Source organism: Vipera ursinii, assembly GCF_947247035.1.
Source record: "Vipera ursinii genome assembly, chromosome: 2".
Lineage (NCBI taxonomy): Eukaryota > Metazoa > Chordata > Lepidosauria > Squamata > Viperidae > Vipera > Vipera ursinii.
Genome location: NC_139513.1, coordinates 281,977,482 through 281,999,200, shown reverse-complemented (window position 1 = coordinate 281,999,200; position 21,719 = coordinate 281,977,482). Strand labels below are relative to the sequence as shown.

General features: G+C 39.8%; 1 protein-coding gene across 1 annotated transcript in view; it reads left to right on the top strand.

Annotated features, from left to right (window-relative positions):
- DCC (DCC netrin 1 receptor) overlaps nt 1-21,719 on the top strand; it is a gene marked incomplete at its 5' end in the record, with an annotated part of 1,142,764 nt that overhangs the window by 1,104,891 nt on the left and 16,154 nt on the right. Inside the window, one exon of the mRNA XM_083355563.1 lies at nt 14,945-15,157. Coding sequence (XP_083211689.1) covers nt 14,945-15,157 — 213 coding nt within the window. The remainder of the gene's footprint in view (nt 1-14,944; nt 15,158-21,719) is intronic.

Sequence of the window (21,719 nt, the reverse complement as noted above, 5' to 3'; positions counted from 1 at the left end):
GCATGATGTGCTCACAAGCGACCAGATGAAAACAATGTGTTACTATTGACATGTAACAAACTTGTCAAGTAAGTGTTTTTCTTATTTTTCCCATGCTTGGTTACAGACTTACTTCAGGAATCCCAAAAGAGCTCACCCTGAACTTTACACTATATTTGTTTCCTGACATCTATATATCTATACATCTCTATATCTCTCTATCTCTATCTCTATCTCTATCTCTCTATATCTATATCTATATATCTATCTATATATCTATATCTACTGTATCTATCTATCATCTATCTATCAATCTATCTGTCTGTCTGTCTGTCTGTCTGTCTGTCTGTCTATATATAGAGAGAAACAGACAGACAGACATTGATTAGCAGGGCATCCAAGACAGCAGAAGATCTGTGTGTGTGTGTGTGTGTGTGTGTGTGTGTGTGTGTTTTCTGCTGTCTTGGATGCCCTGCTAATCTGATGCATATTTTTTTTGAAAAGAAACAACATCAATACTTTGAAGTCTTTGTCACATTAGATGTTCCAGTGCAAACCAGCAGCAACAATGTTTGGGCTTGATTGAAATGTGGCACCTGACACATGAAATAAATGTAGAAATTAAAATTTAATTAAAAAATAAAATTAAAATGTAGAAAAAGGGTATGGAAAAGAGCAACAAAGATGATAAGTGAACTAAACTATGATGAATGATTGAGGAAACTAGGTATGTCTAGTCTAACAAATAGAAGGATTAAAGATGACATGACAGCAGCATTCTAATATTTGATGAGTTCTCACAAAGAAGAGAGTGTCAACCTCACAAAGAAGAGAGATCCATCCTAGAACTGAGGAGACATTTCCTGACAATAAGAACAGTTAATCAGTAGAATGGCTCACCTCCAGAAGTTGTGGATGTTTCATCACTGGAGGCTTTCAAAAAGAGACTGGGCAGCCCTTTGTCCAGAATGTTATAGAGCAGTGGTGGCGAACCTATGGCACAGGTGCCAGAGGCGGCACTCAGAGCCCTCCCTGTGGGCACCCGTGCCATGCCTCAGAGGTGGCAACTGTCCCTCTTCAACCAGCTGCCCCCCACAGGTGTCCCTCTCCACGAGAGACATTGAGGTGACCACACCCACCTTGGCCACACCCACCCATTCTTCCATGACCACCACAGCCACACCCACCCAGTAGGCCATGCCCACCTGGCACCCAGCAATAAATGAGTGGGTTTTGGGTTGCAGTTTGGGCACTCGGTCTCTAAAAGGTTCACCATCACTGTTATAGGGTCTCCTGCTTGAGCAGGTGTTTGGACTAGAAAATGCCCCCAGGTCCTTTCCAACCCTCTTATTCTATGTTCTGTGTATTAAATTGCTCATTAAGATATCTCAGACTAATATAGTAAATGCCATGGTCCAAGGACCCAGGGACTAGATTTAAAGATGGTAGCGGGAATATGAAACTATGCAGATTACACACTTGAGTTACCAAGGGAAAAGATGTAGTCCTGGTGTCTTTCAAAATTGCAGAAGAAAGCCAGGTCAACCTGGAGAAACCAATGGCAGTGATTTTATAAATTCATTTGCAAAGCAGTGGCACGCTAGATAAATGCAGCAGACATTTTTAACGTAAGCTGCTGAGATCCCTACCCCTTTGTAGACAAGTACAAATGGTGTGTTGCAGTAACTCAGTTCCAAGTAACTCGCCCTGCATTATTACATGACTGAACATTCTATTGATTGGAAAGAGCCACCCTACAAATCCATCACATGGAATCACATTAGAGAGAGCTTCACCATTGAGTGTAGCCATTCACTCTGCCCAATGGGCCGTATTTGGATTTCTCTTTGTCTGTTTTTGAAATCTATTTTAGATAAATGGGGAGGTAGGAGTAGATGATATCAGGGCTGGAGGAAAAAAAATCACCCTCAAGGAAAAAAAATCCATTCAACCATCTGCTGCAAGAGAAATAGAAGAAAATAAGAGAGACTGGCAGAGTTCAGATGTTAAACCTGTCTGCCATATTGACCACTGTCAAAAATAGCTGGTAGCAATAGTCCAAAATAATGGCTTTATATTGACTTCTTTTTTTAATGCTTTTTGCTAGGAGGGGAAAAAAACGTGGCTATTTTGTCAAAGTAATCTCATTCTATAGATCAGCTTCACGGTGTGCAAGGAGTGTTATGGAGACATATGTATGGTATTTTCTAAGATATTGAGGATGAATGTGTTTTAATTCCCTGCACTTTGAATAACGAGACTGTTGTTGCAGCCAATGTAAGAAAAAAAAATGCTTTTTTCGATGAGGGTTCTCCAGGCCAACAAATAGGGCTTGTTCAAAAGGCTCACACCACATGTCGCTGCAGAAAAAAAATGGATGGGGGGTCTAAGCCGGAGCTTTCCCCATTCCTCATACATCCTCCTTGTACATGCCTGAGGTCACCATGGTCCCCAGCCTTTGGCTATTGCCAATTCCTGTTTCCATTCTGTTTGATCCATTCCTGGCTGAGCAGACAACAAAAAGACAAAAGCATTAGGCCATGCAAACAATGGAGGAGAACCAAGTCAGAACATCGCAAATGACAACAACGGGTCTTGCTCAAGCTGAGAATAGTAAGAGAAAAAACAACTTGCATTACCAGACATCACTGAGAATTTATGCTGGAGGTGCAATGTTTTGTATGTCCACCAGATTACACAATGCAGCTTGCCTATCCACTGCATCTCACACCTCTGATGGCATACAGTCCAGATCTTTTAAATGTTGCCTCCATTCACCCACTTCTGGTAGACTCACCTGTTGTCCACCTCATTGGACTGCTCATTTTTTGGCTCTACTCCTAACATCTCAGGCAAGCCTAATAAAAACCCTCTAATTCTTTGCTGCCATCAAACGATGGCTTGGATTTTAGCAGCCCAGATCTTCTGGACCTATAAGAAAAAAGCTAAGCATTCCTGTTGTGATTGAACAGGCTGAAAACAGAGACTTCTATATACATCTCAAAGAAAAGTATACGTTTGAAGGAGAGAAGATGGGGGAAAACAGAGAAAGTTATGTATGTCATGAAAAAGTATGCCTTATACTTAGTTTCTCAGTTGAAGGAAAGATGTATTCTTGTGTTTTGCCCAGAAATCCCAAAGGCTACTTTTGCCCAAAAATTTACCTAGCTTATACAAAATGTCAAAGCAAAAGACTTTCATGAATTCAGAATTAGTTCACAGAATATACATGTATATCCAGAAGTAGAAAGAAGGGGCCTTGTGTATTTTGTACTCCGGTGACTGTGTTGTGGACATTAGTACCAATGGGGGGGAAAAATACTCTTTCAATTTTTGCCAAACAACGGTACTAGCCAGGGTGAGGTATGCATGTCAACACTTTGGTAAGTGTGTGTCTGACATTATCCTTGATTGTTAGGAAGTTTTAGAGTGCAAAAAGGAAGATCCAGATTTACTCACTCTCATTCCAGAATATAGGACACAGAATATGGATATAAGTTTTAAAAAGGCAGATTCAGACTGAAGATTATTTAAAAAAAACTGATGAACTATTGGACAGCAGAAGAAATTACCTAGATCAGTGATAAAAAAAAGGGAAAGGTTTCCCATGTCCAGTCATGTCCGACTCTAGGAGCTGGTGTTCATCTCTGTTTCCTAGCTGAGGGAGCCAGCTTTCTCCAAAGACGCTTTCGTGGTCATGTGGCCATCATGACAGTACACCAAGATGAACAGAAGCTGTTATCTTCCCACCGAAATGGTACCTATTTATCTAGCTGCATTTGCATGCTTTTGAATTGCTAGATGGGCAGGAGCTGGGGGCAGGAATGGGAACTAGCCCCAACATGCAGTTATTTAGGTCTCGAACAGCCAATTTTCTGGTCGACAAACCCAGAATCTTAAGTGCTAGGCCATTGCAGTGGTAGGATCAATTTATTGGATGTATTCAATTTCCAAGCATCCATTTGTCAGGGATGCTTTAATTTGGGCTCCCGTAATGAGCAGGAAGCTGGATTCAGTGATCTAAATGGATCTTTTCAACTCTTAAATTCTAGGATCTCTTCTCCTGTTCTGTAACAAAGACCAGCACACTCAAAAGCAGCCTTGAAACTCTTTGAAAAGGAAATGGCTATTTCCTTGGTGTTTAGTGAAAGAGCCCTATAACCCTGCAATGCGATTAGCCAAGATGAAAGAGGTCACCTTACTACTTTTAGAAAACAAGGGCTGTTGAGTCCACAGATCTTGCAGATCTTCTCTCAACAAAGCAAACAATTTATTTATTTAATTTAATTAAATTTTTATACCGCCCTATTCCCGAAGGACTCAGGGCGGTTTACAGGGCAGCGTAAAATACAATATAAAAATAGTATAAAATTAAAATAGATTAAATTAATTAAGCCCAACAATTAAAACAATATTAAAAGCTAAAACCCCTTCAGTCCAGGCCTGATAGATCAAAAAACCAGGTTTTCAGGTCCCGGCGAAATGAACGCAGATCGGGGGCGGTCTGAAGTTCCACCAGTAAATCATTCCAAAGGGCAGGCGCGCCCACAGAGAATGCCCTCCCCCTGGGGATCACCCGATGGCACTCCTTAACCGCCGGCACCCTGAGAAGGCCCTCCCTGTGGGAGCGCACACGACGATGGGAAGTTGATGCCGGCAGCAGGTGTTCCCTTAGATAATCTGGACCCAAGCCATTTAGAGCTTTATAGGTCATTACCAGCACCTTGAATCTCACCCGGAGGGCAACTGGAAGCCAATGCAGCTCACGGAGAAGAGGTGTTACACGGGAGTATCGGGAAACTCCCATAACAACTCACGCAGCTGCATTCTGCACCAGTTGAAGCCTCCGCGTGGTCCTCAAGGGCAGCCCCATGTAGAGAGTGTTGCAGTAGTCTAGCCGGTAGGTCACAAGCGCATGGGTGACTGTGCGTAGGGTATCTCGGTCCAGATAGGAAAAAAGATTTTTTTTTACCTGCCCTAATTTTGAAGACAAACCAGGATGCTACATAGTTGTAAGGTGAAGCCTTATAAATCCTGTTCAGTTTGACTAGGGAAATTTTGGCCGGGTTCCACATTTCACTATGATTTCCATGGCTCCCAATTTGAAGGGAGTTAAGCAGAAGCATTTGCATTTTGCAAACACTGAAATGATTGAAACGCTTGTTTGGTCTCCTTGTATGTTGGCAGACCTAAGAAAAAAAGAAAATCTGGTGATATCACTACCCAAGAATATATAAAATGCCGTCTTTAGAATAGCTACAGGTTGAGAGTTTCCTATCAATGGATCAGATGATTTCCAAATTCTACAGCTCTTTGGATTTTTTTTTTTCCTGGCACTTTCAACTACCTGCTTTGAGGTCATGTGGTGTGATTTGTCTGAGATGAAGTAATGTTTGAGACTTGGACCGAAATAGGCATAATTCTTGTTTTACTTTTCAAACTGATTTATAGAGCCCCTGAGCTTTAGAAGTACAATCCAGACAAATTATCATTTTAAACAGGCAATTCAACCCCCTCTCTAGCAATAGTCTGATTTGGAAGGATTGCTAAGAACAAAATAAGCAAAAGCACCTTTGTTCTCCAACCATTAGAGGAATGAGCTTAAGTATACAAAAGAAAGCTCTGGCAAATGTTAATGCCCTTGGCTTCCTGTAATGCCTCCAGATTATTAAAACAGAAAGCCTATTATTAGGAGCTTAGAGCTAGAGCTAGAGCTAATGGCAAAGTTACACTCACGTGTAGTTATTGCCTAGAGATTTCCAATGGTTTTACCCCCTTCCTAGATATTTTGAACCACCAGCCATGAATTTTATTTTATTTTTGCAAACAAGCAACTAGCCAGCCAAATCTCAACAGTCTGTTCTCAGTATGTAAAGAAGCAGAGTGCTGGTAACCTCTAACCCAAGGGTGTCCAACCTTAGCAACTTTAACACTTGTGGACTTCAATTCCCAGAATTCCTCAGCCAGCATGGGGTGTTGAAGTCCACAAGTCTTAAAAGTTGCCAAGGTTGAACACCCCTGCTTTAGCCAAAGTATATGGGTTCTGGAAACTCTCAGTCTGAGTTGTGTGACCACTAAATAGTAACCATGCTCTCTACATGGGGCTGCCCTTGAAGTGCGCCCGGAGGCTTCAACTGGTGCAAAATGCGGCCACGCGGATGTTTATGGGAGTATCTCGATACTCCCATGTTACACCACTCCTGCACGAGCTGCAATGGCTTCCGGTTGCCCTCCGGGTGCAATTCAAGGTGCTGATAATCACCTTTAAAGCCCTACATGGCTTAGGCCCGGGGTACTTGCGAGACCACCTGCTGCTAATGTCAACCTCCCATCGCCCGGTCTGCTCCCAGAGTCGGCCTCCTCAGGGTGCCGTTGGCCAGGCAATGCCGGCTGGTGACCCCCAGGGGGATAGCCTTCTCTGTGGGCGCACTGACCCTCTGGAACGAACTGCCCCTGGAGCTGCAGATGGCCCCTGACCTTCGGTCCTTCTGCCGTGACCTAAAGACCTGGTTATTCCAACAAGCGGGCCTGGACTGATCATAGTTTTTAAATTTGTTTTTTTATTGGTTTAAATTGTTCTTATTTCTTATACTGTTTAATCCTCTTTTAATTTTTGTATTTATATCTTTTAACTTTTTATTGTTGTGAGCCGCCCTGAGTCCTCAGGGAGAAGGGCGGCATATAAATTTAATAAACCTAAACCTAAACCTAAACCATAAACCTAAACCATGCCCAATGGCATAAGAATTGAGAGAATTTTAACCTCTGTGAATTCAACAGTGCTTTAACTTTTAAACCACTGTTGCAGTTGTCCCTTTTAGGTTTGTGGCTCCAGTATGCCACTAGCGTAGGAAGACTGCTGTGAATTTTAGTAGCCTGAAAATCTTCCAAGACAGTTTCACACAATGATCTAATTATAAATGATATAGTGATCACAGCATCATTGTTAACTATGGTCAAAATAGCTCTGATACAGTGGAGTAGTGCTAATAGTCATTTGTTCATCAAACATTCCCCAATTCATGGTGGGAAGAGCAAATGTAAACAGCTATAACATTAAGTAAGCAAGGCTGTCCTTACAGTATGTTCCGAAGCCTATCTAGCAGAACAGATGGCAGGGACCATGTGAAAGATGTCATAACTGGATCTAAATTCTCAATATCTTCTCAATATCTTTAATAGTACCATTGCATGGGTCATTGACTGACCTGATTATTGGAGAACACAAATGGGTGCTCCTTTCATGTAGTTTATTTCTACCACTTAAATAACTGTCTCCAAGTTTCTTTTAATTAAAGAAGAGGGAAAAAAGAACTTATCCTGAAGCTATCTTGGCCACATCTAACTAGCAACAGAAGGCAAGAGAAGTTTTATTGGAGGAATAGATGTCGGAAAAAATCTGGCCAAGCCACAGGGAGCATCAAATGGGGAATTAGTCTGGTATCCATACATGGGCATAAGAGAGTGAAGTCTGACCCCCTCCAATGCCGTTAAATCTTTTCTGGTCTGACCCAGGTGCAAACTGCAAGCCTGAGAAAGTTCCTGAGTTATAAGCTGAGCAATAAAACAGCCAATTGAATACTTTACATGTGGCTCTGATTGTTCATGCCTGACATTAACTTATGGAGGAAACTTGATACAAATTGAGTCTTCTCCTTTTCCTTCTTGCTAGGCAGGAAGTTTTAGAATTCCAAGTACAGCATACAGGGAAACTTTATCAGACTGAGAAGTCTGGTCAGATCTATAATTTGCAAGAACCTCAGTGGGTTAGGACACTGAGCTTGTCAATCAGATGGTCGGCAGTTTGGCGGGTCGAATCCCGAGTGCCGCATAACAGAGTGAGCGCCTGTTACTCGTCCCAGCTTCTACCAACCTAGCAGTTCGAAAGCACGTAAAAATGCAAGTAGAAAAATAGGGACCACTACGGTGGGAAGGTAACAGCGTTCTGTGCGCCTTTGGTGTCTAGTCATGCTGGCCACATGACCACAGAGACATCCTTGGACAAGCGCTGGCTCTTCGGCTTTGAAACGGAGATGAGCACCGGCCCCTAGAGTCGGAAACGACTAGCACGTATGTGCGGGGGAACCTTTACCTTTACCTTTAAATGGACTGCTCAGATAACCATTGCATCTGTTGGAATTCTTTGCTTAATTATTAATAAGATTAAAGGAAGTTTAACCAACTATTATTTTTGTGCATTATTACGATGGGTTGTGACAGTGTTATCAACCTGGTTTTTGCATCGCTCCACTACATATAACAAAAAGTGTGTTACTCTAATGGCCGTGCCAGGGGTTTCTTTAATTTGAAATGATTACTCATTATCAGGCCTTGGTTTTCTTCCTGTGGCTGTTGCATTTAACTTTGTTTTCTTGGGGGCCAATGGAGCAGCTGCTGATGGGAATAAGTGCAAAGGTACAATCATCATTTGACATGATTTTTGTCCTTGCAAGGGTTGTAACCAAGCAACAAATGGACATGAAAATTGAACCAGACACTCATTTCTCTGCAGGTGGCCCTCTGAAGTTATTCCTGTATCACATTGGCAGAATGGTCTAGACTGCAGGCATTTGGTCGGCCAAAGTTGTATTAATCAGCCTGCAATCATCCGGCCTGCGTACAAAATAAGTGGCAAAAGTAGGAGGGAAATTGGGATGTTGCTGTGCATGGCAACCTCTTGTGGCTCGATTGCCCTTCGCTTTTATTTCTGCTTCAATTTTTGCATTAATTCCAGTTCATAGGATTGACAGCAAACATGGGGATAGTAACAAATAATAATGGCAGAAGCAACCCTTAGTATTATTATTATACCAGTGTAACCTCAAATGCTGAACCTGCAAGCTGATGCTATAGAAGAGGATAATTCTCCAGGTCTGAGAGGACAGTTATGATAATAATACTTAACTTAGAAACAGTGGAAGGCAAATTGTTTGGAAGACTGCAGATGTTCCAAGTATAGGAAATATTAAATAGTGGTCCATTGTTTTGTACTACTTGATACCAGGGAAAGATCAATGCTCCATTACCCATGTGTAGCATTAAATTATTATTAAGTCCAACTCAGCATTCTTCTTTAAAGACTTTCTTGAGCTTTCGATCAAAAATCTTCACGGGGCTTGTCAAGACTAAACTTGAGACTTACATGCAGAGTCTTTGTCTTTAATTTCTGCCATGGGAAGAAAGCAGCTTAATCAATTATCCATTTTGGGAAGCAAAATTCACATTCAAATCTGAGATACCATTGTAGAAAGCAAATGTCTATGTTGAATAGAAATCTGCAATCAGGGTGGAGGCAGGTGACAAAAATGTCTAGTGACATCACAGCACTAACTCCTCCTCCCTTTATGTATATCAATGCAATGTTGCAACACAAATACAAACAAATATTTGTGATATGATGACACATAGCAAGTTTCCTAATCTTCCTTAGGGATGACTGTTAGATGCAGTTAGTTTCATTTGTAAAACTTGAAACACATACAATTTATAGCTAATTTTCTTAAATTCCTACAGATTTGTTTATCAGGTTTCCCGAGCTTGATCTGAATGCATATATTTGATTTGCAGATAGCTGTTTGCTCAAAATTTGATTTAAAATGATAACCATCTCTGACACCTATTTTTAAAGATTTCCCCAGAGTATGTGTGTGTGTGTGTGGGGGGGGTATGTATGTATGTATGTATGTATGTATGTATGTATGTATGTATACATATTATTACAGATCTCCACATTATTATAACCAATACTTCCTCTCTCTTTTTTCTTCAATATATACTATCTCTTATCTAATTTAACATATTTCTTATTGCTATCCATCAAACATTTAATAGTTTATTTTATTTTATTTTTTGAATATATATCCATCAATCTTTTAGTATATTTCATATTTTAACATTCCATCTTTAAAACATCAAACACCTTATCTATTTTTTCTAGCTTAATTTTACATTGATATTAAAATTAAAACATTTAAGATTTCTCAATTTCATATCACTAAAAAATCTCTTTTTCCTTTATACAATTCTCTTCAATATCTAGTAGTGTAATCCAGTTCTCATTTATCTCATTTCCATATCTATAACAATTATACAATATTTAAAATAGTAGTCACTAAAATACAAATCAGAAGGAGGAGAAAAAAAGAAAAAAAAAGAAAAGAAGAAAAAGAAAAGAGGAGGGGAATAAGATATTCTTATTTCTCATTTATAGTTTCCACATATTAAAAATTAACCAAAATTTGTTCCATTTTAACATTCGATGCATCCTTCATGTCTCTGCATCCAAATATATTAGTTATATTCTTATCATTTTGGCATATATACATCTTAACCCATATCATTTAGAAAAAACTCAATATTTCAATGTTAATATTCATACATTTGTATTTTATTTTTTTTATTTTTATTGCTTGGTATGCATTATTAATTTTTTTATTAGTTAATCAATATTTTTATCTACTCATCAAAACATTCTCGTAATCCCTGTACCATCCTGTCTATTTTAATATTATCTATTTGGCCTCCTAAAAATGTTCATATTTCTTCAATCCTATTCTTGCTTTCTTCCTTTGCCATGCCATTTTACGTTTCTTTGCCTCAGGGTCATCAAAGCATTCTTGTATTACTATTTCATATTGAAGTGGACCCTCAGACTCCACCATTGAAGAATTAAAGAATCTGCCAACAGCACCAAATCTCATTATTTTCACCTCTTGGTACAATTGTCCTGGTTCAAATAAACTTCCTTCCATATTTTCTCCATCACCATCTTCAAAAACCTGTATTTGTTGACTATTTAATTCTTCTGTCAGTGTATGTAATTGTTCAATTTCTTCTATTAAGTTCTGTCCCAGTAAAATATTAGTTGTAGTCACAGTTTGAATTTGAGTTTGTTCCATCAAGATACTTTCTAATTCTTTTCCAAAAGCTCTTATTTCATCGCCAGCTGTAGAAAGGAGCTGATAAGTTTGGTAAGATATTTCCCACAGAACATGAATTTGTTTTTGAAACTCTTCCATTGTAAGCTTTCACATCTGATGTTCAAGGTTACTCTTTATCTTATTTTCTTAAATATTTTCTTGTTTTTATTTAAAGAGAAAGTCAGAATTGCAATTTCAAATTTAGCCACTGGGTGTCCAAGTACTTTAAGAGTTCTTTTCTTTTGTTATTTCTTTCTTAAATGTTGTTTCCAAAAAAACCCACACCCCTGAGTTTGTTCGCCGCCTTCCGAAAGGAGGGTTAAATTCCCCCTCCCTCTTCACAGGGGGAAAAGTACTTAGCAGCTTACTTAGGTGAAAAGAAGATGATTAAGGTACAAGAGAAGATGATTAAGGTACATCTTACCCTCGTCTCTTTCACGCTGCTTTAATGTTGCCTGATGGTAGCTTTGACTTTGGCTGTCTGCAGCCTAGGAGCTGGCCATATTCCTATGGTCAGTCTTTCGTCCACCGGTACAAAGGGAATGCAGGCACTAACGAGGGGTTTGCTGCCCCCCCATGTTTCTGCAAAAGCCCCTTCTGTCTGGACACCCCTCCAGGGTGACTCTTAGGTCCTTTTAGGACCCCTCAGCGATGGGAATCTGGACGTGGAAGATGGGAGCCGTCCTCCAGGCGTCCATTTATGGCTGTCGGCAAACCGAAAGTCCTGAATTGACTCCTAACTTTGATTGTACTCAATTTCATGGCTTAAAAATTCAAAAGCAGAATCATTTTAAATATTGACAACAAAAACAAGAAAGTTTTTGTGCCCATCTTAAAGACAAAGACAGTTAAAAGTTAATAAAATGGTTAATCATTTAAGTATCACAGCATTCTCACTTCTTTATTTCCCTAAGATTCAGATGCAAAGCTGGATTGGACCAATAATTCTGAGAGCTTCAACTATTAGATGTTTACTCTTTTTTAAATAGTATTTTGCGACCAAACCTGTGTTAGGGGACATTGAATATTTTGTTGTTAGATTTTCATTATGTTACTTATACATCAGACTGAACCTCCTGATTCCTACCAGTTGGTTCATCTTGGATCCTGTTAATCTCCTACCTAGGATTTCTCCCTACAGCCCAGCCTTATGAAGATCAAAAACAAAATTATTTGGGTTATCCTGCATAAAGCCTTGAAATACAAAATGTAATAAAAATTGTGCCGATCAGTGAACACAGGAATTACTTGCATAATCAATGCATATGGAAGGTTTTAATAAGAAATTCCATTTCAGAATACTCAAGTTGAAATTCTACATAGAAAAAAGAGTTCACTGGGAAAAGGAAAATAGAGGGGGAAAACAACAGAAGAAGACATTACCCTAACCCTAGCCCTAACCTTAACCTTAACACAATGGTCTACATTGCCTAAGAGTAATATATAGACTATATACAGCTAAATCTCTCGAGTCTGTTTGTTTATAACCAAGTGAATCTGTGCCTCATAAAACAATTTTTGAATCAACATACCTCAAATGGAATGCATCCCAAAAATGGGACTCACAACTCCTATGGCAAGATTTATTTATTTGTTAGATTTTTCTCCCAGCTTTACTACTTTATAAAATTTATAAAGTTGTAGCTGCTTCACTGCTGTTGTGCTGTCACAGTCAGCTGCAATCATATAATCATCATTTCCAACAATCTCTGCTAACTTTCCACAAAGAAAGTCAATGGGGAAGCCAGCAGGAAGTTAAAAGTTGCTCCTGCTGTTTTGTTTTTTGTTTTTTTCCTGCCTGTGCTCATTCATTCATGTTTAGGTAAGGAAATATCTTTGAAACATTGACCAAATGGGTCACAGGTTGTCTAATTTTTAAATAAGATCAGTACTATCAGCCTACCTAAATTTGTTTTCTTCACTCCTTGAATGAGCTCTTGGGTTTCACTAATATTCACTGCAGAGATGAATCAGCTTTCTATTTGATTGCTTCTAAGCAGGTCCTCAGTTTTTCTCCTTATTCCTTCTTTTTCCATATTGTCCTTAGTTTGATAGAATATGAGGGATGAGCCCAACTAATCTCTGTAGTCTGCTTTACCAAACCAGCAACAATGTGCCATGTGTAAGTTCCTTGATCTATGCAGCAAATAAAAAAATCTCTAAGCTCATCTGCCTAATGAGCATAACAATGCATCCTAGTTTATACAAATGGACCTGCATGCAATAGGCTTTGTGAAGAAACACAAAAATAAATTCCATTACGACTCTCAGAAGTTTATCAGATGAATCAGTTTGCAGTAAAAGAAAAAACAGAAATGTAAGGTATAATAAGCAATACATTAAAATTACATAGAAATGGTCACGAGAATTAAACATATTAATGGAAAAGATGGTGGACGTAAAACATTCTTCCCACCCAGGGACTGGTTGACATAAATTAGTCTTTAGGTCAGGGGTCTGCAACCTGTGGTCCGTGGCCCAGTACCGGCCTGTAGCCTCTTGGCCACTGGACCCCATTTGTACATGTGTGTGAGTACTAGCACCACCACCAGCATCAAATGAGCACTAGCAACCTGTTTGCGCCTATGTGCAGATGCTAGCGGCCTGTTTGCACACACTAGAAGCCCATTTGTGCATGTACACAGGTGCCGGTGCCTCCACCAGCCCTGCCATGGGTGCGCGCGGCCCACTTTCACATGTGCATGAGTGCTAGCTCTGCTGCTATGCACGCACCCATTTGCACATGTGCATGCATATGCACACACATTTCCCTGTTCTTCCCTTTCTCCCCTGGCCACCAACCCAGAAATGTTGAGGAGCTCTGCTTTAGGTGATAGTGAGGTACCATACCACAACTGAAGTTCTGAAGTTTGCAATAACATTTGGATTGAATTGTAATGATTAATTGCAGATTGATAAAGAGATGTTATAGAACGGGGTCTTCAAACTTGGCCCTTTTATTACTTGTGAACTTCAACTCCCAGAATTCCTCAGTCAGGCATGCTGGCTGAGGAATTCTGGGAGTTGAAGTCCAGAAGTCATAAAAGGGCCAAGTTTGAAGATCCCTATTATAGAATGAGCTAGCTGCTAGTTTCTAGGTTATCACTGAAATACTTGCCTTCTTACCCAATCATAAGGAGGTTATCAGAAAGAAAAATCAGATCATCTCCACCTTAATCTACATGAGTTTAAATTAGTCCTAATTAGGAAATAGTTCAATTGCTGGAGTTCTTGTAACTTTATACCATTTTTATCAATAAATCTTGCTAAAGATTTGTAAGAATTGTGTTTGGAAGAATCACTTCTGGTTTGAGGCAAATGCTAAAGTTCTTCAGAATTGAATCTGAAGATTAAGAGGCAGAGTACAAATGTTTGGTAGAAAGGATAATGAAGAGATGAGGCACCATTACTATCGGTTTGATTCTCATGAATTGTCATGGATAGTTTATGGGACAAAGTAAATCACTGTAAACTGAGTTGATAGTGGAGAGTTTACAAACAATCTTTCTCTGTGATTGGAATTATTAAGAGGAGATATCAGCTCTTAACTGATATCCCAATAGCATACCTAAGAATTCCCTTAACTTGCTTATGGGCAAAAGAATGGTACCCTTCACTGCTATAGAGAAATGAATTCCTTAAGATACATTGCTACTTTGAAGAGACCACACTGTTATTGACTACTGAAAAGACAATGAATAATCCCTGTTAGCACACAGATCTGTCTGAGGAATAGTTCAGCTCATGTTCTCCATCAATCATAATCTAAACAGTTGAGATAAAGATGTGACTCTTAAAAAAGATTATTTTGCCAGGTTTTCCAGGAGGCTTTTGCACTGAGCATCTATAAAATATTCAGAGCAGATTATGACATGTGAAATACACTCGCATGCCTAAAACAACTTTCCAGAGTCTTCAAACAAAAACAAAAAGTCAGGAACAAATCACCATGGTGACAAGGGAGCAATATTTCTTTATGTCTAAGTGAGCTTACAGCTCTAATGGGCTTTCAGACTGGTTACATTTTCTTTCCTCTTCTCTTACAGCAGTGAGTGAAGGACCAGCCACACCACAAAGTTCCATGTTACCGCAAACACAGCCTGAACATCCAAGCAGTGAGGAACCTCCAAGCAGGACTATTCCTACTGCATGTGTCCGGCCTACACATCCCCTCCGCAGTTTTGCCAACCCCTTGCTACCTCCGCCAATGAGTGCAATAGAACCGAAAGTCCCTTATACACCACTTTTAACTCAAGCAGGTATGGAAACTGTTGAATTGAATGTTGGCTAGGGAACAAAACCTTGATACATAACATGCAGATGTTATTTCTCTTTATCCCCATGATCTTTCTTAACCTAATCTACTAATAACATTGCACACCCAATGCTGTGCTTGGAAACTCAATGGAAATAGAGCTTAAGAGTCAGTTGCTATCTCAGAACTAGCACCTCAGGAGACAGATGTAAAGTTGCTTCCAACCAGCCCTATGATGAATTGAAACATAAATTGACTGTTGTCAGTAGATTACAGTAAGGGATTTTTTTTTTTTTAAAAAAAGCCATTGTAGACAAAATTTGATCATTTGGTGGACAAAGTGCTGACTCTGAAGCTTAGCTAAATAAAAACTCAAAGGAGCCCAGCATTCTCTTAACTTTTGAGAAAGTGATGACACAGATAAATGGTAAAACAAAGTAACTGAAAGGCTAAAGGGTGGATCAGGATTTTGGTTTGAATCTTATCTCCGTGTGAAGCTAAGCCCAAAAATGATGTGAAACAATTCAGCCAGAGTTCAGTTCTTTATTTGCTTACAAACAACAGACAGAATCTTGCCAGACTAAACCTATGTCAGAGGTAGGCAACCTTGGCTCTTTTATGACTCGTGGACTTCAACTCCCAGAATTCCTGAGCCAGCATGGCAAGCATGGAAAGCTCTCCCTTTCCCCTCAGCATGGCTGGCTCAGGAATTCTGGGAGTTGAAGTCCACGAGTCATAAAACAGCCAAGGTTGCCTACCCCTGACCTATGTTATTGTTACTTGGGAGTATTCTGGGAGATTCTCTAGGAAGTTCTTCTCTCACCTATCCAGCTCCAGGCTCTGTTGCCTCTTCCTTTTTCAGAATGTGCTCCCGCTTTCCTGAGAAACTGTCTCATCATTGTAGTTCAGCACATTCTGCCACAAACTCATGGGCTGATGCTATTATGGTTGGTCAGCCTTATTTCCAGTATGAAGCAAAAAGTATTGCTTTGTCATGGAGAAAAATCCTAGATTCAAATCTTCCTGTTGGGATATTTGCCCTGGGAAATGATGGCAATACTCACCTAGAAGTAATATTTAAGTCTTGCTTCTAAGAAATTTTAGTTCTTAGACTATTCTTCTCACTCCAACTCAGTGCACACATTCATCATGATTTACCGGATTTTACAATTTTGGTACAATCCAAGCACACATAAAAAGAAGGCCAATCCTATTTTTTAAAATAAAAGTAAGATAAAATAGACTGGCATTATATTTTAAGCTTGTTTAAGTAATAACTTCTGTGATTCTATGAAAGTTCTTCTATGAAGAATTTCTTCAGTCTATAAAATGTTTTTAAAGCAAAAGGACACTACTGTGAATGGCATCTGTCTGATAGTTACCAGTGTGCTAATAGCTACCTGTTATTCCCATAGTAACTGCTGGTATAAATAGTCATTTCTTAAAAAATCTAAATATATTTGTATAGTATAGAGCCAGAAAGTATGTGAAACAAATATACACTTGTTTTATATGTTGGAAGTTTTCCTTGCAATGTGTTCTTAATATAAACTTAATATAAGTTTGAGTTAGGTTTGCAGATGAAATCTCTGAATGTCAAACTTTATCATTTGTTTTGGTAGATATTTCTGCTGAGACCTTGTTTTGCCAAGTGTCAGGGCAGTGGTCAGATGCCCAGGCAACTGGTTTTTTGTTTTGTTTTGGATCCAGAGACAATGAGCATTTTAGTGAATAAAGAGATTTTAAGCTTTATTAACTCAAGCAAACAGATTTCAAAGGGCTCAGTGGGTTAGGACGCTGAGCTTGTCGATCAAAAGGTCGACAGTTTGGCGAGTCAAATCCCGAGTGCCGCGTAGCAGAGTGAGCGCCTGTTACTTATCCCAGCTTCTGCCAACCTAGCAGTTTGAAAGCACGTAAAAATGCAAGTAGAAAAATACGGACCACTACGGTGGGAAGGTAACAGTGTTCCGTGCACCTTTGGTGTCTAGTCATGCTGGCCACATGACCACAGAGACATCCTCGGACAAGCGCTGGCTCTTCGGCTTTGAAACGGAGATGAGCACTGGCCCCTAGAGTTGGAAATGACTAGCATGCATGTGCGGGGGAACGTTTACCTTTACCTTTAGGTAAATAATGCATACCAAGCAAGATGATACTCAAATCTCTTATAAGCTATCAGGAGCACCTTAATAATAACAACAGGGATACCAAGGGTGGGTCAATTTCCACAGTAACCAATGCTAGGTTCTCTGCAGAAGTGGCCCACAAACAAAATAACCCCAAGTTTTTTTTATCAAAACCTGGCACCAGGACTTCATGGATTTGCTTCTGTCGGGATGAGACCGCAAGACTTGACCTTGACAGGGTGGCACATGACTCTAGAATGGGAACTGAAGGTCTGAGACTTTCACAGATTTACAGCTGTGTGAAAATCCCCCCTCCCTTCTCCTTTATTCAGGAAACAAGACTTTTTTTTTAAAAAAGCAGGTAACCTCAGAAAGGGCTCTAAACTTCTAAACTTTTTTTAAGATGAAGGAGAAATCAACATACTGTATGTCACAAAGCTCCTTGAAATAACAATGGTCTTCTGCACTGCTTCTGCACAACATATTTGTCCCATTTGTCTTGTTCCTGACAAAACTCCTTGTATAAATAAGTTTCCAATGACAAAATGTATACTGTGAGTGAGCCTTGTAAGATGAGACGGTTTCATGGTTGTAAAGGATGATGCAACACAGCATTTGATTGTAGTCTGCTTACTGCAAGGTGGAGATGAAAGTATTTGAAAGTATTAAAATTGTCTCCTGCTGCTCTGTATTCTAAAGATGGTTAAATCCCTGACTGAAGATAGGAATTGCAGCAACTAATTAAAATGTTAAAAACCATGTTCTTGCTTCAAACATATGCTAGCTATTACTACACAATCCTCTTCTGACAGCAAGCAGAAGCCCTAAAATCCCTTACATCAAGAGAAACATCTTTTAAGTAAACCCTGCTGGCACTAAAACTTAAAATTCAGTTATTTCTCTTAAGATGGATACATTCAGTTCAATAAATAGGGTGAAGAGATAAATATATGGGATACTGACACAAAGCGCAAAGGAACAGAGGCTCCTGCAGGTGCATCAATTGTGATATAATGTGTTCAGCAATCTACATTGACCTGATTTATTTCGGAATGCACACCAGCCACATAGGAATTCTTAAAAAACAAATTGTGGTGGTTGATTGTATCTCAGCCCTTAATTTGGACTTGGGCTCACATGACCAGACAAAAGACACTAAGGCATGGGTGTCAAACTGCCGGCCCACGGGCCGGATGCATCATAGCGAAACTGCACCCACCCCATTGCCTCCAATGGGAAAAAAAGCAGCGATACATCACTACACATCACATGATGTTGCGAGTTTGACATCCCTGCTCTAAGGAGCACTCTGATGATCGAAAAGGAGCAGGGAGAAATCTTACCACATAGAACAGAATATTTGTAGCTCAGGTTTGAACTGTGGGGTCCTTGATACTCTCTGAGCTTGGTGATTTACCAAGGTTTACCACCAAGCTCAGAAAGCGCCACAGAAATGTCATGTTGTGTTAGTCTTCTGGAAAACTAGGTGTTTTTTTCAGCCCCAGTAGCAAATATTTTGTGAGAGTACCCATGGCATGCCCTCAGAATTCTGCCTCCCCCCAAAGATTATCCACCCTGTTCTCTTCACTTGTTTAAGCTCTAGGCATTGCTCATTCGTGGATATCATGATTTCCATGATCATGATATCAGATTTCCATCATTCCACATGATGTTTAGCAGGTTCCCATGGTTTTCAATATATCAATAAAATTCCCCGAGTTAAGGAACAAGTTATTGTTGACTCAAAACTTCCACTTTGCCAGAAAGCTTACTAGCGCTATGGTCTTCCCCTATCCAGCTTTGACCATTCTGCTTCCTCTTTTTTTATTTAACTAATGGTGTCATATCACAATTCTGCATCCGTACATTGGTTAACCATTATTGGTAACCTGATGTATTACAATAGTCTGCATTTCTGCCACATCTCACTGTTAGACATCTTTAAGATCCCCTCCCCACTCTTCCAAAATGAAATCCCTCTCATTCTCATGGCACCAGTTAAGATTGCTGTCAATGTAGAAATTGTTGTTGCTGTTAGTTGCAAAGTCGTGTCTGACCCATCGCGAGCACAAGGACAACGTTCCTCGAGGCCTTCCTGTCCTCTACCATCTTCTGGAGTCCATTTAGGCTTATGCCTACTGCTTCAGTGACTCCATCCAGCCACCCCATTCTCTGTCATCCCCTTGTAGAAATAGGTTCTGAATATTATGGTTAGATGTAGATGACCTGTGAATGACTGTGGAGTTACCTGATGATGCTTTATTTCTACCAGCCTTGCCAAATAACCTTTCCAAAATCATATATTTTCCTAGATTATGTATTGACCCTCTTATTTATTTATGTGTTTAACTGTCTTATATAGATGTCAATTTTATGTGTTACAACCTCTGAATGGCTTGCAGACAGCAATGTTGTAGTTAGCTGCGAAGTCGTGTCTGACCCATCGCAACCCTATGGACAATGTTCCTCCAGGTCTTCCTGTCCTCTACCATCTTCTGGAGTCCATTTAAGCTCACGCCTACTGCTTCAGTGACTCCATCCAGCCACCTCATTCTCTGTCGTCCCCTTCTTCTCTTGCTCTCAGTCTTTCCCAGCATTAGGCTCTTCTCCAGTGAGTCCTTCCTTCTCATTAGATGGCCAAAGTATTTGAGTTTCAACTTCAGCAGACAGCAATACAAACCACTAAAAAAAGCACCATTGCAAAAACTCCTGGAGCCCCCAAAACAACTCATCTCCACACATCAACAATCAGCTTTATTGGGCTCTAGCCTCACTCTATATCCCAATGCTGGTAGGAAGATTTCAGGGGAAGACCATTCCAAAATTGAAAATTGTGCTCTCTCTCATCCCAGAAAATAACCACTTTAATGAAGAGGACAGGAAAGTCATACAATGGAATACGAGTATGACCTTGGAAGACTAGTGGGGAGGGGGATAGATGCTGCCTAGGGAGGGATCAGATAACAGGAGGAGGAGCCCACAACTGAGTAATGGGCACATTTATACTTTCAGATTTGCACGATTCTATTAACATAGCCCAGGGGTAGGCAACCTTGGCTCTTTTATGACTCATGGACTTCAACTCCCAGAATTCCTGAGCCAGCTATTCTGGCTCAGGAAATCTGGGAGTTGAAGTCCATGAGTCATAAAAGAGCCAAGGTTGCCTACCTCTGACATAGCCTTACAATAAAGTAGAATTAACTCATCTTGGTGTGTTTTCTGTCTGGCCTAATTAGAAGGCTGAGAAGGTAGAAATTTCCTCACATGGCACCACCACCACCACCACCCATTTTGAATGTGCATCTCTGCCCACCCGTTGGGCAGAGATGGCAAAAAAAACAAGAATAGGGAAGAGGAAAGCAAAATGGGTAGCAGGTGGGGAAAGAGAAAAGCATTGTAGCTATGGGGATATTTGTGTGTGTGAGAGAAAAAGGGAGATGCTATAGTACATGGAGGAAATATACAAGGATAGATTTGTGTGCTTAGAAATGAAGAGATAATGGAAAAGGGCATCATTTTCCATAACCCCCATATTTCTATCCACTATGGTTGCTGGGGAGTATTCTGGAGCATTTTATCCAGAAGGTTATGGCTGCTTCTTCTACTTCCCATTCAGGAAAAAAAAATCTTTTTCTAACGGTCTTAAGAAAGGTTAGCTTTTACAATTGTGGATGCTTTAATTTGAATTCTAGCACTTAGAAGAATGCTACGATCATCAAAGTTCAACAAAAGAAAAGAAACAAGAAAAGTACCTCCAAGTAATTTTGGCTCAGGTCTATTAGTAGACGGCTCAGATCTCTCCAGAGCTGAATCCCCAATTAGTTAACTCTAGCTCTTGAGTACATTTTCTTCATTTGAATTCAAAGTACGTTGACCTGACTATTCCACCTTTTCTCTGATAAGCCTAGAGAGAGATGGGAAAAAAGGAGCACAGCAACAGGTGAATTGCCTTTTTAAAGACCAATTGCTAAGCATTTGCAGCTGTTATAAGAAATTCAAGCCACCACCTCAAAGCATTCATCAGAAATCAGTTTTACGAAAGAGGTCTCCCTACAGCTGCCATATTCTGTATATAAAGAAATAATCAAAATGCACATTTTTTTCAGAATGACATGGAATATCTCATGCATTAAAAAACAAGACTTAACAAAAATATTTGCTGATTGCCTCCCTTTTTGTTTTGTTTTTTGTTTTTTCTGTAGCTCATAAACTGCCCCTGGTAAATTCAGCAGTTTCAGGATATCGGTATTTTTCTCTGTTTCTGGAAACAGCTGAGAAAATAGGTTGCTTCAAATCATCAAGTTTATTTTGTTGAGAGATAGATTTTTAGGAAGAAATTTGCAAAGTTAATTAGCTTACATTTTTCTAATTATGCACCTCTTTATGCTGAATAGTGAATGTGCTCTCTTTGCCAACCACTTCAACAAATAGTAAAACTTA